This window comes from Strix uralensis, chromosome 21 (genome assembly GCF_047716275.1).
Source record: "Strix uralensis isolate ZFMK-TIS-50842 chromosome 21, bStrUra1, whole genome shotgun sequence".
Taxonomy (NCBI): domain Eukaryota; kingdom Metazoa; phylum Chordata; class Aves; order Strigiformes; family Strigidae; genus Strix; species Strix uralensis.
The window spans coordinates 11,027,248-11,051,535 of NC_133992.1; the positions used below are offsets into that span (position 1 = coordinate 11,027,248).

Genomic DNA, 24,288 nt, shown 5'->3' on the forward strand with positions numbered 1-24,288 from the left:
GCACGGCCTGAGTCCCTGCTGCTGGGGAGGCAGAGCACGTAAAGCTGCAGGCAGAAGGAGGACAAGGGCTGTAGCTGAATTTTCTCCCTAAATACCTGTTTTTTCCTGGGCTTCGTGGCCATATCACAATAGATTAAAAGGTGGAGAATGAAAGCGGAGAGTGCTCTCTGGAGTCCAAGTCCATTCTTCCTTTGTTCTCTGTTTGGGAAAGGAAAAAGCTTCACCCCTGCAGTGATGCACAAGGGTTTGGTGTGCATCAGGGCACGCCTGGAAACCCCTGACCACCGCCAAGGCAAATAGGTGGAGAGGGGGGCAAAATCATTGTGATAAAGAGAGCAGACAGTCTGGCTGAGAGAGCTGCCCCAGCCCACTGGAAAGTCTGACGAACATCAACACTAAACCGCTCTTGGTGCAAGCAGTTGTTCACTGTCTCTTTTTATGGCAAGTGGGGGCTGGAAGAGGCATCGCTGGGCTGGAAGAGGGAAGTTCTGTGGCTAAACAGAGATGCCAGCTCTCAGAATCTGTCCTTGACTTGGTATGTGCTTCATCTTCCCAGTGAGAGCACTGATAAAAGGTTACCTGTACGGGTGCAGAGAGATGCCTAACTATTTTCATGTGTTCTGCAACCCATAGACAAAAGTCACAAAGTCATAATTAAAAGTAGTTCTCTTGCCATCCTTGGTGTTACTGGGAGTGCTCACCCCTGCCATTAGCATGACTTGATGTGGCCTGTGTGATGTGGTTATGGAGAGGCAGGCTGCATCCTTCCCAAAGCGAGACCTGTTGTGACTTTCAATGCTTCCAGAATATTTTCCATGCTTAGATTTGTTTCAGGGCTGTCTTACAGCTTTTGGAGCTCAGTTCATGACCATAAATATGTATTAAAAAAACTTCTCTTGTCCAAAATGGTTGGTGGATCAAACCCAGCATTAGACAAAACTCTATAACCAGCTGCTCACTTGATATAAATATTTACCGTGTTGTGAATGGAGTGAAGAATAAACATGTGTCCCTGTTTGTTTATGCTGCAAGGATTTGCTTTAGCTAAGCAGATGTATTTACTCCCCCCGTGCAAGCCTGCTGGAAACTCCCCACGTTCCCCTCCTTGGTGGTGCAGGGTGTTTGGTCAGAGCTTTGCTGGCAGCGACAGCTTAAGCGCAGGACCTGCAGATACTGTCTGGGGCTGCCTAGAAGTGACTGCTCAGCTCGGGAGGGGACCTGGAAATGGGTGGCACAGCCCAGGAAGCTGCTGGGCTTGGAGGCTGGTGGCACCAGGGCTTGGTCGGTCCCTTTGGGGAGCACCGCTCCCTTATCTGCACGGGAAAGGCTGCGGACACAGGGACGCAGGGATGCTGCACGCGTTCAGCAGCAGCCATATCATTTCCCCCACGAAGAGTTTATCTCCCTGATAATATTTTATAGCAGCTATAGTTGAGATAATAAGGCTTTTAATCAGTTTTATGAGCACCCCCACTGGTTTTCTCCCTGTCCCTAAAAGCAACAGTCGGGCAGGTTGAAAGGACGGAAAAGGCTGGTGAGCGGCAGCTGCGGGGATCCGTGTTCTGGCTGTCGGGGCAGTCTGCGGTTTCTCAGCCTCCTGTGTGGGATCTGACCCCTCTGCCCTCACGGGGAGGTGGTGGTCAATCAGTGTGTTATATCCCTCAGGTTTTCTTATTGCCGTGAGCAAGGTGATGGACACAGATTCGCGTGCGTTAACCCTCACATTGCCACTTCACCTTCTTTTCCCAAGGAGAATTAGAAAATGCCAGAAGTGTTGAGGATGAGCTCCAGTGCTCAACGGAGGGAACATCACTGCATTTCCCGGCAGAGAAGTGTCCAGCGCAGATCCTCAGAGGAACTGTGTGGTGGTGAAGAGTTGAGGACTGGTGACTGGGGTCCTTGGTTTCGCACCAGCTGCCCAGGGCACAGCTCTGCCCCTCCTCTGCTCTCCTCACACAGCTCAGCACCCTTGAGTGCCACGTTTCTCTGCCGCTGCAGCGCTGACACGTAGCTGTGTCCTGACACTCGTCCACCTGTAACCTACAGCCCTGCCCAACCGCTGGTGGCTTTCACCTCTGCATAAAAGCCCAGCTGGACTCTGGGCTAGTCTTTGAAATAAACAGTAATCTTATTACCTTTATCAATTCAATCCTCTTAAGGTTAAGTCAATCCTATTAATCAGGCATGTGATGTGGAGAACATTATTATTTCAAAGTCAATCTGCCCATCAGCCATGATATTGGGAACGATCAGCTCCAGCCTAGAGGGGTGCGTTGGGGCCACGGGTCTCACCAGCTCCAGCCATGGACACATCGCTGGGAGACTGGGGCTGGAGGACCTTCCCTGGGATGGGAGGTGCAGAATCCTTCCTGGGTGTGGGCAGGATACATCCTGCAAGACTTGTGTTGCTTGTTGGCTCCCTTTGCCTAGGAAACGCTCCTGCTCTCACTGCAGCCATGCCAGGCGTGCAGCTGGCTCCATCTTTCTGCACCTCTGGGCTCAGGAGCTGGAGGGTGCAGGCATTGCCTGGTGACACCCCCCAGGGCACAGGCACTGGCACCTTGAACCCCTTCGGGACTGGGATACCTGGTGCAGACAGACCCCTCGCTCGGGTGGGTGGCTTTCTGGGCACTGGCAAGCGCAAGCATTGCAAGCTTCAAGCACCACAGGGTGCTCGGCCCCCCCAGCCCAGCGGGGCGTGAGGGGCTGAGGGGTGCTGGTGCTCTGGGCAGGCAGGGCTGTCAGCCGTCAATCAGACGAGTGACTGCATTAGCTGTCTTCTCTGCTCCGGCCTCATCCCCTGGGAAGACTCTTTTTCTTCCCTTTTTTTGTGTTTGAGCAATGCAATTAGTCTGCTTCCTTGGCCCTATTGACATGGGCAATGAAGGATTGTTTTCTTGAGCGGGTGTTGGTTTTTCTCTTGGTGGACTTCACGTTTCAGTGAGCCTTTTCCAATTCAGGCCACCCCGGGGCAGCTGGTCCCCGGGCCCGTGCTGATGCGGATGCCGGCTGACACAGGGCGGCAGCTTCGGCCGCCCACCTGCGGGGACCTCGCGCGGGGCTGCGCTGTGCTCATTTCCAGGGCATCACCCCTGTTTCCAGACTCTCCTTCCACCTTCCCCAGGGAAAGGTTTGGGGGATCCGCCATGGCAGCATGAAGCAGTCCTGCTGCAAGATGACTGATTTAGCCAGACATCCTGAATTGCCGCATGTGTGAGGGTCAAGGCAGGGGTTAGGGGACGTTTCCTCACCCACAAGAAGATACTGTTTGGTTGGGGTTTGAGACAGGAGGATGAATTCACCCAAGTGGGGTAGGGGAGGCAGCATCTGAAGCTGACCGGATGAAGACCCAGGGGAAATGGAAATGTTTTTAGGCTACACTACAGGTAAATCAGGATGGAGACACTTGAGGGACAGAGCAAAGCCAGGCTCAGGGCAGGGCTGGGGGTGACCGAGCCCATCCAACCAGAGGATGCTGTGGCTGAGGATGTGGGGAGCTGAGCTGCAGGGCGGCGCGGGACTCTGCCTGCTGCTGCCTGCTGCAGGGACCAGGCTGCCACTCTGGCAGCAAAACTCCTGTGTGCATTTCTAGAGTGGAGGAGCTGCCTTAGACTAGCACATGTTGCTGTGGGTTCATGCTTGGTTTATTTGAAAAGTGCTGGAAACCAGTGCTGCCTTGTGCTGTCATGCTCTGAATTTATTTATTTATGAATTGCTCTTCTTTATCAGCATATGTGCAGTGACTGAAGTTGGACAGGTTCAGCTGTGTCCAGTCAGAAGCAAATATCCTTAAAATAAACATGGGAGCAAGCCTGAAGAACACTGCCACAGCCCTTAATTTTTACTGTAGACCTTTTCCTTCCCCTCTCGACTCCGATGTAATGAAATAAAGCATCTTATTTTCTTCCATTGCCAGGGGCCCTAACTGAAAACAACCCCCTGCTGATCTCTGCTGCTCAGAAACAGGGAGTTTTATTGGCTTTAGTTATTGCATTTTATTCAGAGCCTTGTATGTGGGTGAGTGAGGCCCCCGGAGGGATTCAACAAGTATTTGCATTCCATTTGTGTCTTCCGAGTGCTGGCTGCTGGCGTACTTAAGGCAGAGATACCAGACGTGTGATCCAGAGCCGATGTGGCTTTCTTGTGTGGAGGGAAGACAAGATCTGGAAGATGGCCCTGGGACAGAAATTGCAGGATGTCATGGGAACTGACCCATGGACGAGGCTCCTTTCCTGTGGCTAGCAGAGCTCTGCTGAGCTGCTGAGAGCGGTCTCTGCAGAGGAGCTCACTCAAGGACGTTGGTTGTGGGTATTTTGATCCCTGATGCATCTCAGGGCCGGTTCGTACAGCCTGGCAAGATGCCTCCTGCAGACTGGGGAAGCTGGACCTGCTGGGGATGGTGAGAAGCCCTGGATGCTGTTGGGTGTCCTGACTCTCACCTCCATCCCCTGGTTATAAGGCCAGATTCTGCCGCATTACGCCCCAGCTTTGGGTGCTGTGCTGTAACGGAGCTCTGGGATTTCAGCAGCTTTCCTTTCCGCTTTGGATTCAAGGGGTCGTTTTCTCAGCTGTCAAGCTGCAGCAGCTCCATAGGGGATAATGACTGCAGCAGAGGTTTCAGGGGGATCTTTTCGAGCTTTGTGTTGAGTCCCACAGTGGAATTTTGCCTCATTTTAAATTTTAGTGAATTCTGTAGATCAGCTAAAATCATAAAAAATCGCATTATCCCTGGCTAAAACTTGGCCCCTGGGTTTCCACCGCTCGGCAGCCCTGGCTGGCAGTTGGGTGGCACATCGCAGCTGGGCCCCACGTCCCGCAGCAGCCAGTCCTCAGCCGACCAGAAGAGGGAAAAAAGCAAACACTTGGCTAAGAGGAGCTGTAAAACTCAGTGTTCCTGAGATAATTAGTATGTTGGGAAAGTGACAGGAAAGAGAATCAAGCAAAGCCAAGGTCAGTGGCTGCTAATTAAGAATCAGCACCTTGTGTCAGTCTGAGCTGTGGCTTGGAATTGAAACGTACCCTGGGAGAGACCCAGGAAGATAAAGGTGATAGAGTTACCCCGATAACAACTAACGGGATTTGAGCAGGGGTTTAACGTTTCATTCCAGTTTGGCTGATAAAAGGGGCAAAATGAGAGAAAATAGTGGGGGGAGGTGTGTGCTTTGCTTCCAGGAGGGATTTTTGCCTGCAACTGCTGAGCATTGCAAACGTAGCAGGATCTGAGGAAGGGGATCTTCTGTCTAAAGAAATAATGGAAGTAACTATTTTTTTATTTTTTTTTAGCAAAGCTCCTTCTCTGGCTTTTTTGGAGGCTCTTCTGGGAGGGTCATGGCAGAGTGTCGGCCCCAGTCACAGTCTTGTGGGAAGGTGGGAGAGATTGGGCTGTTGGGTGCTGCAGAGATGCCAGCCTTCCCCCCTCCTGTTCTCAGATGGGAGATGTACCTGTCTGCTGCCTGGATTTTCCTTTGTCTGGGACAGAAGCACAATAATGAAGGGCCTGGGGAATAAATTATTTGGGTCTGGAACGGGCCGCTGTTGGGTTCAGGTGGAGCTGTTTGTTGAACCTTGATTAAACTTTCAATGCAGAGATGTCCGTATGAAAAATGAAATGGAGCTAAGTGCCTCTCTGGCCAATCTCCGGCCAGCCACTGGCAGGGGATGGGACCCGAGTGTCCCCTCTCCCCAGTCTGGGTTGGAGCAGGCTGGGGCACGGCCACGGTGCTTTGGGGAGCTCTGGGAGCTGCTCTTCGCTTGGGGACAGCAAGGACAGGACCTGGGTGTCTGCACAGCAACTCTGGGGTGCTCCTGCTGCCAGGGATGGGGTTACGTCTGGTATGGTCATGACAAATGAAGGAGAATTTCTTAGTGAAAGGTTATTACTAAGCAGATTATTTTGTTTTAGAGGAAGGCAGTTTTTAAAAGGTGCCCTTGGTTGTAGAAGTGAATTTGTATGTCAACATTTCTCCGTCTCCTGCATGAGGAAGCAGTCAGAGGTTTAATGCCTGTGATTTACAGGGTGCCAGCAGCCTGTTTGCCTTTGTCATCCAGGTGAGTGGTGCTGGGTGGGAGGAGGTCGACCCTTTCAGCACCCAGCGCAGCGAGGAGCTGGGCCGGGGCCCAGAGCTGCTTTTCCCATTAGCAGTGCAGAGAGCAGAGCTGAATATATATCAGCATTAAAACCTGCATGGCATTTCTCCTGCATTAACACTAGCTACAGCGCACTAAATACTACACCACATAGCGGATTTTCAGCAGAATGCATGGGGAGCTACGTGACCCTCTCTGAGCGGCGAACGCTGTTGCTGAAGCAGAAGTGGAGCTCGGTCTGAAGTGCTGTTTTTCTTTTAGAATTTGCAATTCAGTAGCCTGGATTGATGCATGGGGCAGCTGTCAGCATGCGGTCTGCTCCTGCTCACCCCTTCATTGCTCTGCACAGAGGGTTATAAAATTGCATGGTATTTGGTTGTGTGCACATCAGACCAAAAATGTCCCCAAAACGTGCGCTGTTGCGGCGCTGTTTATTTCCATGAATGCTAAGGAAATAGGACGTTCGAGCATCTTGATGCCTATTACAGGCTTGATTCTCAGCCATTAACTGTGGGGCACAGCTCATGACATCTAAGTATGCCCCTGTTTTGCAACCAGTGCAGTTAGACACCAATGCAGCCGCATTTAACAGTGAAGTAGATGTTTCACCTACAAAATGTGAGGCTGATACGAGGCCCAGCTGAAAACCGGCACTGATGGAGAGGCAAATGTGGTGCCGGTCTGGAATGAATCATTTTTTGGGGTGCAAAAGTTGTGACTCTTCAGACATTGATTTCTCCTCTTGGCTCTGTGAGGTTGGAGAAACAGGAGGAAAGGCGGGCTGGTAGCCACACAGCGTGCACACATGGGATCACCCGCGGCACCTCCGCTCCCTCTTGTGTCTTACGAAGGTGGGACCTCTCTGGAGAAGGGGAGGCTGCCTGCTCTGCCGGACAAAGCGTCTGTCAGTGCGTGGTGACCCACCATGGGCTTTGCTTTCCAGGATTTCTTGACTGACCTGATGATGTCTGAAGTTGATCGCTGTGGTGAGAATGAGCATCTCATTTTCAGGGAGAATACACTGGCCACCAAAGCAATCGAAGAATACCTGAAGCTGGTGGGGCAGAAATACTTGCAAGATGCCTTAGGTACGTACAGAGCATTGGCAAGTCTCACCCAGAGAGGTCCTCCCCGAAGCTGCAGGGTGCTCTGCGCGGTGGAGACCATCAGCTGAGCCCTGATAGCTGTCAGAGGCACCAGCATTCACCTGCCTGGGGGTTTCTGTGGCAGCGGGGTCCGAGCCCAGGGCACAGCCGTGGCCGCAGCGGGCAGCTCTCTGCTCCCAGGTGAAGGTCACCGCTGAGTTAGCGCTTTAATCTGCTTTCAGAGGAGGTAACAAATTGATATTTGAAGGCATTATGCTGCCTGCCAAGTCTCCTGTCTCGGCGCTGGCAGTGTCACGGAGGCTGATTGAATCCTTCCCCTGATTGCACACCCCCGCCAGAGACGCTCCCCCGGCTCCTCGCAGCGCTCGTGAGTCAGATGAAATCTCCCAAGTTACAGTGATGAGAGTTGCCTCCCAGATCGTGCTGGGAACCCTCCTGGTGGTTTTTTTTTAAAGTGCTGGCTATGTTTATGGCTCCAAAAATATTACTCTTGATGCAAATGAAAATAATTAGAGCTTCTGCTTCTGGGCAGGTCAGGAAGGAGTTGCTGTGTTGCTGTGTGCAGCCAGCACAGCGCGAGGATGGGGAGAGGCTGCCCTTGAAGCGTTATGTCTGAACCTCAGCTGAAGGCGACTAGATTGGATCCACATCCTAGCAGGCGGATGAGCAGAGTTTCTGTTGAGGTGTTAATTTTTCAGTATGTTGGGTTCCTACTAGTGGATTTGTGTAATTGCAGCAAGGAGCAAAGAAGCGTAAATACTTTATTAAGATAATAATGACAGTGTTGAGGAAGGGGGGATAACTGAGCAAATTCAGTCAAACCAACAGATAGCCCACAAGAATAGGAAAAGGAATATTATTTATTTCTGCCTTGTAATGCTCTCTGGTTGAAGGCAAGTCTGTAAGTAGATTACCTCATAAGATTTCTAAAAAGCCAGGAGATTAATGAAGGCAGAGCATTTTGAAATATTCCCCTTTCAGGGCTCAATGCAAATGCTGCCAAGCCAGCTCCATCTAGTACAGGAGGAGCCTGCAGTTCTTGCTCGCTGTTCGGGGCACTGATTCTGTGTAGACCTTTTATCAGTGAAATGATTCATCTGTGTGTCACAAGGTAACACAATACAGCATAGCGCTTTCCTTTAAACCATGAAGCACAAGCCAGTAATAGGGCCGGATAATAACAGCAGGCATCACCTGCAGGCAAGCAGAGAGGCTCCAGAGCCCCTGGCAGAGCTGAAAATACATTGGAGAGGCTCTCCGGTACGTAATTAAAATCTGTTTTGGCAATAGGGGAGGAATGCAGACTAGAGCTGGCGAAATGCAGGAGGATTGGAAAATCCAAGATGGTCAGGAATTGGGAGATGAGCTAACCAAGTGGAATTAGAAGAAAACCAAAGCAAACCTTTCTCCCTACCTAAACACTACCTCTTAATCCCCGTTATCCATCCCCCAGTCACTGCTGTGTGCTCACTGGGACGGACAACTGCCCCCCCCCCCCCAGCTGGGCACATGTCGAAGCAGTGGGCAGCACCCTCAGCCCAGGCGGCGGGATCCGTGCCGGGCACCCCGGGGTGAAAGGTGGCATGAGAGCAGGGAGCAGGCAAAGCAGGCCCATGGCGTGAGCCTCCACCAGGGTGAGGAGCAGCCAGGCAGCAAACAGGAGTTCAGGGAAACGCAGAGCAATATTTTAATTTAATTTTGTGTGATGTTCAGCTCAAAATAAACCAAGTAAATTGTTTCTTTCCTTTAATTACCTATTTCTCCTGTGAATCACACTGGCTTGTCAGCGCCAGGGCACAGTCTGCAGTAGCAGGCCATCCTAGAAATAATTACAGAACTTGCCAGCATACTTCCTACTGGATTAGCCTGAGGGAGCGTCTCTGGAACTGGTGTAATGGGGGGTCGGGGCAGGCTGGGGAAGCGGGTGTTTTGGCAGTGGAGCTCTGATGCAATAGCCCATAGCCACAGAGGCAGAGCTGCCAACTGGGGAAGAGGGATGAAACGTGCTCGTCGGGAGCCTGGGTGCCTTCCTGCAGGCTGTGCTGTGGTGTTTTGTGGGCTCCCGAGGCAGTGCCGCCTGCTCCCGGGTCTGCTCAGAGATCTTGAGAGCTGGCTGGGGCACAGCCTGCCCCAGGAGCCACCACCACTGCTCCCACACCCGGCTTCTGTCCAGCCAGTGTGATGGGGCATAGGGGACCTGCTCGGGCACTGGGGCTCAGGAGCAGAATTGCTTGAAGTCTGTGTGTCTCATGTCTCCAAAACCCATCACCGACTGTTTGTTTTACAGGGGAATTTATCAAGGCACTGTACGAATCAGATGAAAATTGTGAGGTGGATCCCAGTAAGTGTTCATCTTCGGACCTTCCTGAACATCAGAGCAACCTGAAGATGTGCTGTGAGCTGGCCTTCTGCAAAATCATCAACTCCTACTGGTCAGTGTCCTGCGAGCGTCGCTCCCCTCCACGTGCCCTCGGCCAGCACAGGGGTCGAGGGTGGCAGCAGTCCCTCTTCAGCCTCAGTACCTGTCCCTTAACTGTGCTAACAGGCAGCTTGTCCGAGAGCTTTGGAGGGAGAGCTGCGGGGCTCCAAAGGGATCCCCCGTGGTCCAGGAGCAAGGGAGAGGGTGGCTAGGGGGTGAGACAGCGGGTCCCGCTCAGCCAGAGTTTGGAGTCTCTGCTCTGGGGGTGCGACAGCCTCACTGATTCTCCATCACGCTTGTTTTCAGGGGGTGCTGAAGGGTTACTGGCACACAGACATGTGGACAGGGCAGTGGAGTCAAGAAACACAAAATGCCTTTGCCAGTGTGACCAATTCAGAGAGGGCCTTGATGCCAACTCTGTATGTCTGGAATAAAGGACAGAAACGCATGTCCTGCGTCTCCTAGCCGGGTAACAATTCAGTCTGGGTCAGACTGACAGACTCTGCCTGTCTCCCCAGAGCATCAGGTGAAGTTCTGAAACCCTCTCTATAGCAGGCAGGGTCTGTGGCACTCCTCCTGCCTGCAAGGAAGCTGCACTGACACAGGGAGCTTTTGTTCAGGCAGATGTTCTCTTGTTGCCGAGTGCTGGAGCCGGGAGGACGCTGCTGTTACTCCTGGGTTGCTGTTTGGCTCAGCATCCTGCTCTCCCCTGGGTTAACCCCTCCGTCTCCCAGCCCCGGGGTGCTGGCTGAGGCGGAGGTGGGGAGCCCATTGCCTCCTTGGCCCAAGGCCTGGTATGCAGTTTGATGCATTTCCTAGTTGTTTGTTCTCAGGATAAAGGTTGGGACAGGCCCGAATATGCAAAATTGATTGGAGTGAAGTAGTAGCTTGTTGTGGAGGGGGCTGTCAAGCATTGCTGTGCTCATGGTGTTACCCGCTGCTCGGCCCTGGGGAGTGGCAGCCAGGAGTCCCTGGGTCTGTTAGAGGTGCTGCCTGCAAAGGTGACCTGAAAGGGGGAAAAAATGGGCTTGTGATTCTCTTGGAGAAATAAAAATATTTTCTTGCTGTTTCTTGCTGACATACCCAGAGACTCTTGTCCTGATCATACGAGAGAACGATCATTTTTGCCTTACTGCTGGATTTGCAGTCTTCCTGCGTAAAAGTCTGGGCTTAGTTTTTATTAATGTATTTAGTAGCAACACTGTTGTTGCAAAACATCAACTAAGGATAATATTGGAGGAAGGAAGTCTTTGATAATAAGGATTTCTCATTTTCTCTCCTATCCCATCTGTTGTGTTGAGGTCTGAAAACTCATTATATATAATCTCCCAGGATAGCAAGTTGTGCCCTCCTGCATCCTCAGGAAGGGAATTGCTCTTCCTGATACTGCTCAGGGAGAGAACAAGCAGCGAGAGGCTCACTCAGACTTCCTTTTTCTGCCACAAATAAGCAACGGGCAGATTTCTTTACAGGTATTCTGTACCTTACCCTGAGCCAATTAATAACTCTCTGACTCAGGAGCGGCGTTTACCTGCTGTCCCAGGAGGGATTCACTGCTTTTACTCACCAGTGGATTATCATTGTTTGAATTAATGTCTTCCTAAAAATACCCAAAGCAGCACTAAAAGGCCGCTCTAAAAATAGGTTTGAAAAGTGACCTAAGGAAAGTCAGGAATGCACGGGAAGTTTGTTCCTCCAGCCCTGCCTTTCCGAGGGAGGCTGGAGCAGCTGAGCTGCTGCTCTGAGTGGTTCCCCCTCTGTCCTTTGTGCTCAGCGGTTCTTGGGGATTAATTGGGCTGATGAGTGTTTGGGATTGGCCAAGGTATCCTGACAGCTAACGATCTTGCTTTAAATAGAGTGCCAGAGTGTACATGCTCATCTGCCGGAGAGAGTCAGAGAGAGGAAAGAGGTTTACAATAACTGAAAATTGTTATAATTATGACATAATTTGGACATCTGGAAAGTTTCAGTGTAAGCAGAATTTCAGCATGTGGAAGCTCGTTACAGGAAAGTTGGGTAATGAATTACAGGCCCGTTTGTCACATAAAGCCAGCTAACTGAATTCCATCCGCTGTTACACAATTAAACTTTTATGGTCTCCCAGCCTGTGAGAGTGAACAGTACTCGCGGGCTGTAGGCAGCCGGTGCATACATTTTCAAGGGTTTACTTTCCAGTAACTGTACAACCTGTCCTGATCATTCAAGCCTTAAATTGCTTAAAGAATTCTCCTGTTTCTGGGCAAATACCATGAAGTAAAAGGGCTTTGTCCAATTGTGTGGATCAAGCCAAAGACAGAGGAGAATTTATCCAGCCAAAGACATTGGCTAATGTTATTTGTAAAGCACCGGGTAAAAGCTCATGAGTGTGGAAGCCTGAAGCCAGCAGGGAGCAGAAGCTGAACATGATGGCAGCGTTTGCCGAGCGCTTCCGTGGGGTGTCACAGCCCATGTCAGAAGGACAGAGAGAAACCCGGAAACCCGGAGCGCAGCGACACGCACCTCCGTCTGCAGCAGTGCTGAGCTGAGCTGGGCTGAGCTGAGCCTGGGGAGGGAAGCGCGCGGTGGGGTGCTCGCTGGCTGGGATTAACAGCAGCACCCCCACACCTGGGACGTGTGGCCAGGCAGTGCGGTGTGCTGCTGGCAGATGAATGAAATGAGGGGCGAGGGCTCTGCCTGCTGAGCCTGCCTGGCTCGGAGCCTCCCACCTGGCTCTTGGTGCTGCTGGACGGTGGATGGTGTCTCTGGCCATGCGATCCCACGGTCTTCTCCTCCTCCCGACTCATGAGGTTCAGCCGCAGGGCAATCAGGCCCAGAGAGGGGGGCAGGCCAGTGGGAAGCCAGCTGACATTGCTTCTCCCACATAGTCCCTGCAGCAGAACTGAGAAACTGTCCTCTGAAATGGCTGTGTTGAGGAGATTTATGGCCTAAAATGGAGTCTGACCCCTCGTCGGTCTGCTTTTGTACATCCAGCTCTGCTGGTAGACAGCTCTGGTTTTGAAACAAAGACGGTGGTTGCTGGCCCAGGGCGAGTGGGGGGCTGTACTGGGGACCCAGGGGACCAACGGCAGCGCAGTGGGACCCATTGCCCGCCTGCTCCCGTGGGTGGGAGTATCCAGCTGAATAAATAACACATGCTGGGAACAGGATAAGGTGGGAGCAGGGAGCTGGGGAGGGCCGAGCAGAAACAGGCAGCAAGTTCTCCGGAGATAAGGGCTGCTGCAGCAAGCGTCTGCTGGCCCTGGGGGAATTCTGGTATCCAGGAAAGCCAGGCTGAGGTCTGTGCAGTTACAAGGCTGGAGTAACTCCCGTGGGGCTCTGCGTTTGTACTAGTCACAGTGGGATTTGATCCAGGTGCTTGAACAGGAGTATTACAATTTGCACAGCCCTCCCTCCAGGCACCAGCTGTGCTGGTGACCCCGGTACTGTTGGTGTTTCTGCCGAGGGGGTCCCATGGTGCTGTGTGGGCTGAGCTTCCTCTGGGTTGGAAGTGCCCCGTGACACAGCCAACTGGCTTGTGATGAGCTGCGTGTCACAGTGTGTTTTATAGCTCTGTCTTCCCAGTCGTCTGGGGTTTTGACACCCAGCACAACCGGGAACGTTAGTCTAATGAAAGCTGCTTTGCTTTTAAGTCTCCTGACACTCTGTAAAACAAAACAAAACAAAAAAAAAAAAAAGGACAAGAGCCTGTGCCTGGTGTAGGTCGTGGTGCTGCTGTGGGTCCTCAAGGGTGAGAGGGCTTGACTGTTGTGCCGGTCTGGGTGTCGCACCCCACAGCTGATACACACCATGCTTAGTTACTGCTCTGTGGCAGTTCGAATACCCTGGCCTTGAACTTGCCATCCCTGCATGTCCTTCTGTCATTTCAGTGTCTTCCCAAGGGAGCTCAAAGAAGTTTTTGCCTCATGGAGACAAGAATGCAGCAACCGAGGCCGCCCAGACATCAGCGAGCGACTGATCAGTGCCTCCCTGTTCCTCCGGTTCCTCTGTCCGGCCATCATGTCCCCGTCCCTCTTCAGTCTCCTGCAGGAGTACCCAGATGACCGCACTGCACGCACTTTGACCCTCATTGCCAAGGTCACCCAGAACCTCGCCAACTTCGCCAAGTAAGCCAGGGTGCGGGAGCGGGCGTGGGCAGGTCTGGAGAGGGGGAAGGAAACTCCGGGTGTGTGGGCAGAGCCCGGGCTCCGCCATCAGGAATCCCACACTGGCCGCTCCTTTCCTCGATGGAAAGGGCCTGAGTGTTTCCTGTTGGCTTTTTCCCCCATGTCTCTGTGGGACCCATTCCCTCACTGTCGGGTCAGGGAGATTGTTCCAGTTTCCAAAACAGGAGATGTTTCATGAGCAGGAAAACAGGCTGCTTCGAGCCCCGAGATGAGCAGGCGGGGCGGCAGGAAGGCCCCAGCGCAGGCGCTTTGTGCCGCGAGGGCTGTGCGGGGCACGCTGGCGGCAGGGCAGTGCCTGCCTCCCCTCAGAGGCACCAGCAGGACCAGAACCCAAACAGCAGCAGTGGTGCGCGTCGCTCCAGAGCTGGCCCTTCCCTCCTGTGAGCTCTGGGACCTTCCCTGATACTCAGTTGCAGTTGTCTGAATTGGGAAGGTATGACAAGAGGACGGGGACACTGTCCATTTCTAACTAAGCCCATTGGTTCGATGGAAACAAAGTGAGAGCTTTCTGAAAATCTTTCCACTGGCTGCAGCTCTGAGCTACTTATCCTGAGCTCTGATAACAAAATGATGAGCTTTCCAAAACATGAATGGACAGTTTCTGTCTAAAGCTTCTTAGATTTGGAAACTAGCTTAGTACACACGCTGGCAGTCAGGAATGCGCATACCCGCACGCAGACGCAGACGGAAGACATACAAGTGTGTTACACTAGATGACAGAAATTCTCTGTATTCCTGACCAATCCCTAACTAAAGGGTTTTCAGATTCTCAGCAGTTTGCAGGAAAGTCTCTAACTAAGCTGACATTAGTCAAGCCAAAGTGATCAAGCTGAGCTGTCCTGCAGATGGCACAGAGCCAAGCCTCTCCTCACAGAATCGCTGGCACTGGCACAGCACCAACCACTGCTGCTACAGTTGAACCATGAGGCCCTCCCTGTTGTGCTCTAAATAAGACATCTAACCACGAGCGAAGTCTGGGTGGAGTACGTGGAGGGCAGGAGGAGGTTGCAGGAAGCCCGAGGGGACGAATGGGCTGGCCCAGCTGCAGGTGTAGCTCTCCAGGGTGATCCCCAGAGCGGTTGTGCCGGGGCAGCAGGAGCTGGCGGTGCCCGGGTTAGCCTCAGTGCCCTGGAAGAGCAGGAGAGTGCAGGATTCCTGCCACCATCATTCACTGGGCGTCAGTCAGCTGATGGTGCTGGGTATTACAGTTTCTTTATTTCCAGTGACAGGTCCTATTTCTGGAGGCTGTGCCCTGACGCAGCAGTGAGATAAACTCCCTTACCGGGAACGACTTTGTGTTTCTGTAGCCTTCCCCTTCATTTCTGCTGCAGAGATCCCATGCTGACGAGGACTTAGCTGGGTTAGGCTGGACTTAATTTTGGTTCCGTGGTCAGTGAGGTGTACCAGGTGCCTGCTGGCAATCCGGGGATCCCAAAGGCGTTGTTTTGAAGGGTTCAGATGCCAGAGGAAGGCTCTGGCATTCTCACCTGCGTGTGTACCCACCCGTTCTGTTGACTGCGCTTCTGTTTACAGGATTTAGCTGAAATTCATATTGCTGTCTTGACAGGTTTGGCAGCAAAGAGGAATACATGTCCTTTATGAATCAGTTCCTGGAACACGAATGGACTAACATGCAGAGATTTCTACTGGAGATTTCCAATCCTGAAACCATCTCAAACACAGCTGGCTTTGAAGGCTACATCGACCTGGGCCGGGAACTGTCCACTTTGCACTCGCTGCTCTGGGAAGTCATTTCCCAGCTGGAGCAGGTATCCGGGGGCATCCAGGGGCAGGCTCTGGGGGAGTTGCAGTGCAGGGCACACGTACCACACCTCTCCCCTCCCCGTGCCCAGCAGGTATCAGTCCATGAGCTGCAGCTGGGCACAGCACAGCTCTTAGGAACCCTTAGCACTTCCCCAGCCTTTGCCCAGCCTGCAGAAGTAGCTCGTTCTTTACATCCCTCTTTGAGGGGGGTCAGCACAGCTTTTTCCCTCCTCCGCTGTTTATCATTGAGGGGTGAGGATGGAGGGGCAGGTGGGATGAGAAGGCAGAGCTGCTGAACACCAGCATTTTGTCTGTCCCAGCAAATTCCAAAGGTTTCTTTTTAATTAAACGATTTTTGTCAGGAGACCTGGACCAGGCTTGGCTATAGCTGTTGTCTTCTATATCTGAACTTTGTTAATCACTCCTTCCTCTGCCGCACAGCAGCAAATGGTTTCTAAAGCCACATGTTCTGGGACATCCCATAGCCTCAGCGGTGGGGGTAAATGATGGAGAAAATGAATGTTGTTAATGGGATTCACTGAAGAGACTGTCCAGCAACTGGCAAAGCCTACAGTTCTCTAGCAAAAATACAAGATGTTGGTAGTAATTCTGCTCTCCTTTCTGCCCAGGGCACTGCAACAAAACTCGGGCCTCTGCCTCGGATCCTGAGGGATGTCAACTCGGCACTCAGTAACCCAGCCTGCGTGCAGGTCTCGGTCACGGCCGATCACGCCGCATCCACGCCTAATGCTGGCAACAGCATCTCTGCGGGGCTTCAGAAAATGGTGATAGAGAATGACTTATCTGGGTAAGAGCATAAAAGATGGCCTGGCCACAGACCAGGGAAATACTGAATATTCATTTGCTGCCAAAACCTGAGCACCTGCAGGGACAGGCAAGACAGGGTGTAGTGTGGAGTTGCCTGATCCACTGACTATGCTTCCGATGGCAGAACTGATCCTGGCTGTGGTTCTGCTCTGAATCCAGACAAAGCCCTGGGCAGTGGAGCAAGCACAGGGCTCTGTCCTGGGTCCCTGAGAGCTAAAACGGGGGATGTGGTGGTTCTGTCGAGATGTGGCTGCAGAAACAAGGTGTTAATCCTTGGAGGACTTGAGGGCTTGTTGGGGCTAACCTCAAAGTGATGGGTATTGCCATTAAGCTCATTAGGTCTCTGAGCAGGCAAGATTTATAGGATTCACTGAGATCCAAATCTGGACATTTCTCTAACAGTTGCCAAGCTGTAGAGGCCTAACAATGAATTCCAGTCTACTTTGTCCAGTTTTTATAACACTGGGTGTTCTTAATGATAAGCAGTGATTCACAGACAGTCACCTAACGTACTATTTGGCCTAATTACATAAGGAGTTTCATTCATGGGGAAGATGACTCTGTTGCAGACCTATAATGTTTCTGTTTGTGGAAAATGAAATGGAGCCCGCACAAATTGAAAGACTGCATTTTAGTAAAATAGTTTGTAAGTGGAAACTATATAATATTTAACAGTTTAATTAGGAATGAAAGGCAAGCAATGGCGCTGGACTTGCTCTAATCAGAGCTTTCATCTCTAATGCTTCCCAGTGTGAGGCACAGTTGTTTAAATCTAATGCTGTGGAGGATCTCTGACAACATGCTTTCACCCAAATACTTTCTTACAGTGCCCGATCTTTGATCAGTGGTATATTCACATTAAGCTACTGCAAAGCTCTTTCTTCCTATCCCCAAGAAATCAATATTGTATGAATGTATGTTCCAGCAGGAGGAGCGGGTGGATAACCTTTGGTTACTAGGCTTTAGCTCTGCTGTTAGAGCTCCCTGCGTGGATCAGGCCCCCGCGGTGTTCCGTGCCGTACAGATACTGGGCCGGGTGCCCTCAGGACCCCACTGCCCAGCTGCAGAGCAGGGGACACGAGAGTGGCGTGGGGACAGCGGTCAGAAGCAGCAAGGGTGATGAGCAGGTCCAGCCGGGGATGCCAAGCCCCCGCGAGCGTGTCTGATGCCTCCTGCCCAGCGCCAAGCCCCCACCACACAGCCACACGGCCCTTGCTCGCCTGCCTGCAGCTGCCTGCTCCCGCAGGGCTGGCCCGGGGCTGTTCTGAACCCCCTGTCCCTCCCCACAGGCAGACCCGGCCGGGCCAGCCCTGCTGCGGGGGCTGGGTTATGTCCCTGTCCCACGCTGATTTCTTCTGAGTGATTTCGTTTTCCTGCTCCAGTGCAGCATTCACAACTCTTCTTTTTTGTTTTGTTTTCCTCTCCTCTTCCTTACGCACTGACTTCCCCGCAGTCTGATAGATTTCACACGGTTACCATCTCCAACCCCTGAAAACAAGGACTTGTTTTTTGTCACAAGGTCTGCTGGGGCCCAGCCCTCGCCTGCCCGAAGCTCCAGTTACTCAGAGGCCAATGAGCCCGACGTGCAGATGTCTAATGGCAGCAAGAGTTTGTCCATGGTGGACTTGCAGGACAATCGGCTCTTGGACAGTGGGGCCAATGCGCCCGGCACGGCTGACTCCCTCAATGACAGTCAGTCGTCCCTGGGGCAGTTGCAGGGCGTATGGACCGCACGGACTCAGCAGAACAGCGTGACGGCCATGGCCACCGTGCGCCGGGTGGGCCAGACCCCCACCACACCGAGCGGCGAGAGCGCGCCCGGCCGGCCCCAGCTGCTGGCGCCCCTCTCCTTCCAGAACCCCGTCTACCAGATGGCCGCCGGGCTGCCGCTCTCCCCCCGCGGCCTGGGCGACTCCAGCTCCGAGTGCCACAGCTCGCTCAGCTCCCACAGCAACAGTGAGGAGCTGACGGCCAACAAGCACGGCTTTGCCGGCCCCGCCGCCAGCGAGGACTTCACGCGGCGGACAGGGGAGCTGGCCCGCCGGCAGCTCTCGCTGACGGAGAAGGGCGGCCAGCCCACCATGCCGCGGCAGAACAGCGCGGGACCGCAGAGGCGGATAGACCAGCCGCCCCCGCCGCCCCCGCCCGTCACCCGGGGCCGGACGCCGCCCTCTTTGCTGAACACGGTTCAGTACCAGCGACCCTCCAGCGGCAGCATGATGTCCTCCTCGCCCGACTGGCCCGGCAGCGGGGCCCGCCTCCGGCAGCAGTCCTCCTCCTCCAAGGGCGATAGCCCTGAGATGAAGCAGCGCACGATGCACAAACAGGTGAGTTCGGGGGCGTTGAAGGGGCCGGGCAGGGTCAGCCTGTGGATTTGGAGAACAATTTGGCCAGTGGGGATTGCTGCAGTGGAAAGGGATGTCACAAGTTACCACATTGGTGCCAACCCCGTGGTGGCATCGCATGTGGGGATGTACTTTGGCTCTTGCACCCAGCTTGGCCTGAGACGGAGGCCCTCCAGGAACGGGGACATGGACCAGTGTTTGTTCTCTGTGCTCCCCCATGCGTGGCATGTTGGCGTGCGACTGCCGCAGGGCGGTAGGTGGCAGAGACACGAGGGCGAGGGCAGCCGTGCCTCTGTCCTGCGCTACCATCTTGTCACTGCTTTGCCTCTCCATGCCCAGGCTCTCATCCCATGCCATAGTCAACCCCGCACCATCTCCCAGACTCGGGCCAGACCTTAATCTCCTCTTGTAACTAAGAGTCTCCCTGCTGCTGCTCCCGTCCCAGCAGAGCCGCGGCATTCCTGGACACTCCTGTTTGCTCTGAGACCCTCCTGTAAGTGCATCGGGGGAGGTGAGAGCAGTGAGGAAGGAGTGTGCTCCCCTCCGAGCGTGATGGTCCTGCTCTGCAGAGCTCTGCGGTGACTCACATCCCAGGCCACATCTGGTCTGCACAGAAACAAATTTCACTATTCGTGGTGCTAAAACTGAAAGCAGTAGGTCACAGACCCAGGGCCCTCTGGTTTTCCTGGCATGGATAAATTGTTTTTCTAGTGCTCATTTATTCATCTGCATTTCAGAACTAACCCTATAGAAAATTAACACGGTAGGGCCTCTCAGTGCCTAAAGGAAGAGTTTTAAAAGTATTACAAACCCAGAGAACATGGACAACCAGCAAGAGCTCGCTGCACCTCAGCCCAGACACGGTATTGAGGCACCTTTTCAGCAGAATGGTGTTGAAAGAGCAACAGAGTTGGTGTAACTACCTCCCCTTTACGCAGCAGCCGCGGAGGCCTTTGTCAGTGCTGCCCATTCAGGGCTGTTTTATCAGCCCCATCTGGAGCCTTTCCGTGCCTACGGTATCGATTCATAAGCAGTGACATTAGCAAGTGTGCCATGTAGCACCATTTGTATAATGTGGATCAATACTCATTAGGTACAGAGGGCACAGAGCTCTGCAAGCAGCAGCAGCCTCTTTGGCAGCAGAGTGTCTTCCAGAAAGACAACGCTGAACTCTGGGTGACCTTTGGAAAGCCCCCGCCAAGTTGCGTTCACAGGTCTTTCCTCCACCCACCCCTATTGTCCTCTCAAAGTTTCTCTCAAGACCTGAAGTCCTCAGAATGTCTCTCCTACCCTTAATCTCCACATTTTACTTGTATATTAGCAGCATCTGTAAACCATAATGAAACTGCTTGCTCAAAGAAATCCCATTTGGTGGCCAGTTTAGTAGAAGACCATGAACCTCGTTCCTGCCAGCCAGAAGCGCTTCCTCTACTTCTCTAAGTTCATCTGCTGAACTGACTTCCAAGCTGCCCCAGCCCGGTCAGGTGTCCTTTTCTGCTTCTTCAGAGAAGGAAGGAAGAGGCAGAAGCACCCGTGTGCAGTGGGCTGAGCTCTGTTCATTGATGTTCTTTACCAGTGGCCTTTACGCTGCTGAAATGAACCCGGGTGGCCACTGCTCCTTGGAGCCAGAAATTCTGAGTGGCCACCAGAAGTGCAATGCCTGAACTGGAGCTGCAAGAAAAAGCAGAAAGCGACAAGCCAGGTGAGGATTTATAGCAAGTGATGTTCATGAGCCGAGTCTGAAACTTGTAATTTAAAATTTTGGACTGGAAGATGGCATGGGAAAGCCCCCAACCCCAGTGAGGTGATTAAACCAGTCCCCACTCCTTCCGAGTCCAGAACCTCCTGTTGTGCTGCTTGCCGGTGACTGGGTTTCGCTACTGTCCAGAGGTTTGAAGGAGAAAGTCCCTGACATTTCTGACTTGTTAACTTGAATTCCCTTGACCAAGTCATCCAGAACGCTTGTGTTCATCCAAGAAACTGTTTACTGCAGTTTATAATGAGCCAGGATGGAAGGGAAATAGCTGGAGATTCACTTCCTCAACCTTGTTATGTGGTTGGAAAATATTTAGGCAGGGCCATTTGCAGTCCCTGCCCAGGGCAGGACTGAGAAGCAGCAGCCGTGGCTGTAGCTCACTGACCATAGAACAGCACCGCTCCTTGAGCTCCTGTAGCCACGTGAACAGACCTAGAGGTGAACTACTAAGACGTCGAGCATTGAGACCTCTCAGCATCGTAAGTGTAGTCTCAGCCAAAAAGAAACCGTCCTTTTCCAGGAAGGCACCTGCACGACCAGAAGTAGCATTTCAGTTTGCAGATCTGGTTTTATTTGCGTGAAATCTCCACAAGCAGCAAAAATACAGCTCAGTAGAAGAGGCTGAAGAGTTGAATGAAATCTCTGCTTGTGTAGTGAATACGCCACATCAAACCGCTCCGTTTGCCTGCAGCTTGGCGCCTTCTCAGCTCGTGTCCTTCCAAGGTGGCAGGACCTGCTCAGAAGCCTGGGCCTGTTGCTTTCAGCAGGGCCCCGCTGCAGTGTGCCGTTGTACGTCTGTTCTGTGGGGGTGGCACAGGGAAGAATCTGGCCTGTCAAAGGCTGTTTGACCTAAAATAATGTGCAGCTGTAGAACAGGAGTTGTTCCTACCCCGCAGCCAGAACCGCTCTGGTAGCTCAGACTTGTTCGTTGCTGTTTGAGCAGCATGGGAGAGGGCTTGCTTGGAAGGAAATTCTCTCTTCAGCTTCATGACCATTTCTGTTACAGGTTTTTCTTTTGTTATGGTTGTATGTTTCATTGTAGGCCCCTTCTCCTGTGAACCCCAATGCCCTGGACCGCACTGCTGCTTGGCTTTTGAATATGAACATGCAGTTTTTAGAAGATGAAAGCATTGACCCAGATTCCAAGCACAGGGATAAGCTCAGGAATAAGGACGAGCTCAGCCAAGCAGAAAAGGTAAAACCTGATTGGATTGAAACAAGTTTCTAAATAGAGAGAGGATTTCCTTGAATGTCATTCATCTGAGCACCCTGGGGACAAGGTGGGCTGTGTGGCACGTCCCTGCCCAGGAGAGAGGGGTGTCAGGTCGCTCTCTGCCCTGCTCCGCCTCACAGGGCACTTCTGGGGAAGGTTTGGGAGGTTTTCACACACTCTGTGACTGGAATTACCCTCTGATGAAAGCAGGAGCCAGGAATCAAGTGCTGGTGCTGCTCTGCAACAAACTGAAGCCAGCCAGTGCCCGTTACTTCCCCGATTCCTACTCCCCCCAGCTGCAGAAGAAAGCTTAAAAAGTTAATTAAGCACAGCTATAAGAGATGAGCGTAAGGTACAGGCAGCTTCCTGCCTCACAATAGGGATATGTAGCGAGAAGCAGCTTCCATGGCAAAAGGCTGTAAACAGACCTAAAAATTAAGTCCAGGTTCTGGTCTTAGAGGCAGAACTGGGTCGTGGGGTGACCTCACTGGTGCAGTGACACTGCCCTGAGCTGATGGCCGTGTCACACGGATGAGGGCACTGTCAGGAGGTCAGTTCCAGAGCATTCAGCCTGAGTCCACCGTCCCGGCGAGGCAGAGGGGTGCTGCTCACCTCCCCTCCTTCCTGGACAAGCCTGGGGTGGGAGAAGCAGGGAAGAGACAGAGTAGGCCTGGTCAGGGGTGAAGGAGGAGGGTTAGAAACAAGGACCCAGCAGTCAGGAGCTGAGAAGATCCCATCTCTGCTGACTGCTGCTCCGGCACGGTGCTTTCTCAGCAGCCTGGCTCTGCCGGGACCGCTGCAGTTGGGCACAGGCAGCAGTTGGGGTGTTTCCTCAGTGTGCTTCTCTTCTGCCACACCAGCCACATTACCACCTACAGAACTGACCCCCTGAACCTCCTTCCTGTTTCTCCAGCACAGACATGTTTCTGTTTTGTTACGGTAGCCTTCCCATTCTCATTTTGCTGTGCTGTATCATTTGGGGACTGTCACCTGTTAAATTCAAGTGAGATGCCAAAGGCAGGTATCGCAGGGACTGGGAGGTGCAAGGCAACAGCTCCCAGCTGCCCCAGGAAGAGCATGGCAGAGCTTTTTAAGAGTTCAGCCCATTTCTTACTGGCTTTCTGCTCCTTGGGTACTCCTGTAATTCCATACACTGATCAGATGGCAGCTGACACAGAAAAAGGTACATATTTAGCAGAGTTTGTTGGCAGAGATAGAGAAATCTTGACTAACACCTAAGCAGAGACACCAGTAGGCAGCAAATCAAAGAGGCGGTGTTGTCAGACTGGTGCATCCCGCACTGGCTTATTGCTGCATTTAGTCACTGAAGGGCTTCTAAAAGGGGTCGGTGCTCATGCAAGTCTGCAGCGGAGGCGGCAGGGGTGAGCTCTGCTGCCGCAGCAGAACTGGGGTGAGGTGAAGTGCTGAAGGACCACGCGCTAAGGACCGTGTGCTGGCCCTCTCGAGCTCGCTCCTGCCAGCCCCCGCAGGCAGGCAGATGGCCCTCCGGTGCGGGCACGGGCATGCCAAGCCTTGTCACTAATCCCCCTCCTGGCACCTTTTCCTGCAAAGCTGGCTCAGCCTTTCCCCGTGGACACTCACAGGCACTGCTCTACTTCCGTGCCAGCCCAAGAGGCTGCTGCCCCGGGACGTGCCAGGCTCAGCCTGTCCTGTGCAGGGAGGGGCTCGCCAGCACGGGCCCCGCTCAGGGCAGATGATGGCGGGGTTACAGACTCTGACAGTGTTGCAGCAAACCAGTCCCTGTCCCAAGTTCAGAGGGAGCCCCCACCCCCAGGAGCCTGCTGTCTCATTCCCATGCAGCATCTTTTGTTACTTTGCTGTCACATCAGTCACTGACATTAAAGATCACCATTAGCATAATCTCTCTCCCCATTACTGTAAGACGTGAATGGTAACCGAGAATGAGACAAGTGTTCTAGAGACAGGAGCGACTCCTTCGGGCTCTGAGGCCTCTCCTGCTATCATTTGAGCTCACTTACGCTGCTCCTATTTTAAGGCTAGGGTAGGTATTTAATCTTTCCTGTTCAAGCAACTCCCTTCTGTATGACTTACTTTAGTGCTTCTGTGCAACTGTCCGGGTGTTTGTGTTCCCTCATCGCTCCAGGTTACGTGTGCAAACTGTGTTGTTTCAGTGCTGCAGTAAAAGCTTTGCTAAAGGAAAAACAGAGTGCTCTGTTGTGCCTGTCCGTGCCCAGGCAGAAGGAGCTCAGCGGTCCTGCCCATCTGCCAGCCACAGCTCGAATACTTTGGCAATTCAGGAAGACCATCAGCATCATAAAATTTTCAGTCCCTGGGAGTTACAGTTACTTTTGCTGTCAGCCAGTCAGTTACTGGAGTGATATTAGCAAAGCAACGTGGATTATACGCGCCGGGGGTCTGGCTGACGGGTACACAGGCAGCAGCCTGGCTGCCTTCCCCTCTCCCCAGGAGCTGATCTGCTGGTCGGACTCTGCAGCAGGACTCTCAAAACTGGGACACAACCAAGGCCATCGTTTGTGTGCTCACGCAGGCGGCGATGGCCAGAGGGGAAGGCTGCATTTTCAGCTAGCCAAGTCAAGGCACAATTAAGCGCATTTCTGTCAGTTC

General features: G+C 52.8%; 1 protein-coding gene across 11 annotated transcripts in view; it reads left to right on the top strand.

Annotated features, from left to right (window-relative positions):
• The window catches only part of DAB2IP (DAB2 interacting protein), a 243,925-nt gene that overhangs the window by 210,240 nt on the left and 9,397 nt on the right, over positions 1–24,288 (top strand). For 9 of the 11 annotated variants that reach the window (XM_074891329.1, XM_074891330.1, XM_074891327.1 and 6 more), the window contains 7 exons: positions 7,031–7,175; positions 9,481–9,625; positions 13,479–13,715; positions 15,343–15,544; positions 16,169–16,347; positions 17,821–18,694; positions 21,511–21,663. In XM_074891329.1, the coding sequence (XP_074747430.1) occupies positions 7,031–7,175; positions 9,481–9,625; positions 13,479–13,715; positions 15,343–15,544; positions 16,169–16,347; positions 17,821–18,694; positions 21,511–21,663 (1,935 nt within the window). The remainder of the gene's footprint in view (positions 1–7,030; positions 7,176–9,480; positions 9,626–13,478; positions 13,716–15,342; positions 15,545–16,168; positions 16,348–17,820; positions 18,695–21,510; positions 21,664–24,288) is intronic. The other 2 variants (XM_074891326.1, XM_074891328.1) reach the window with 2 other exon arrangements.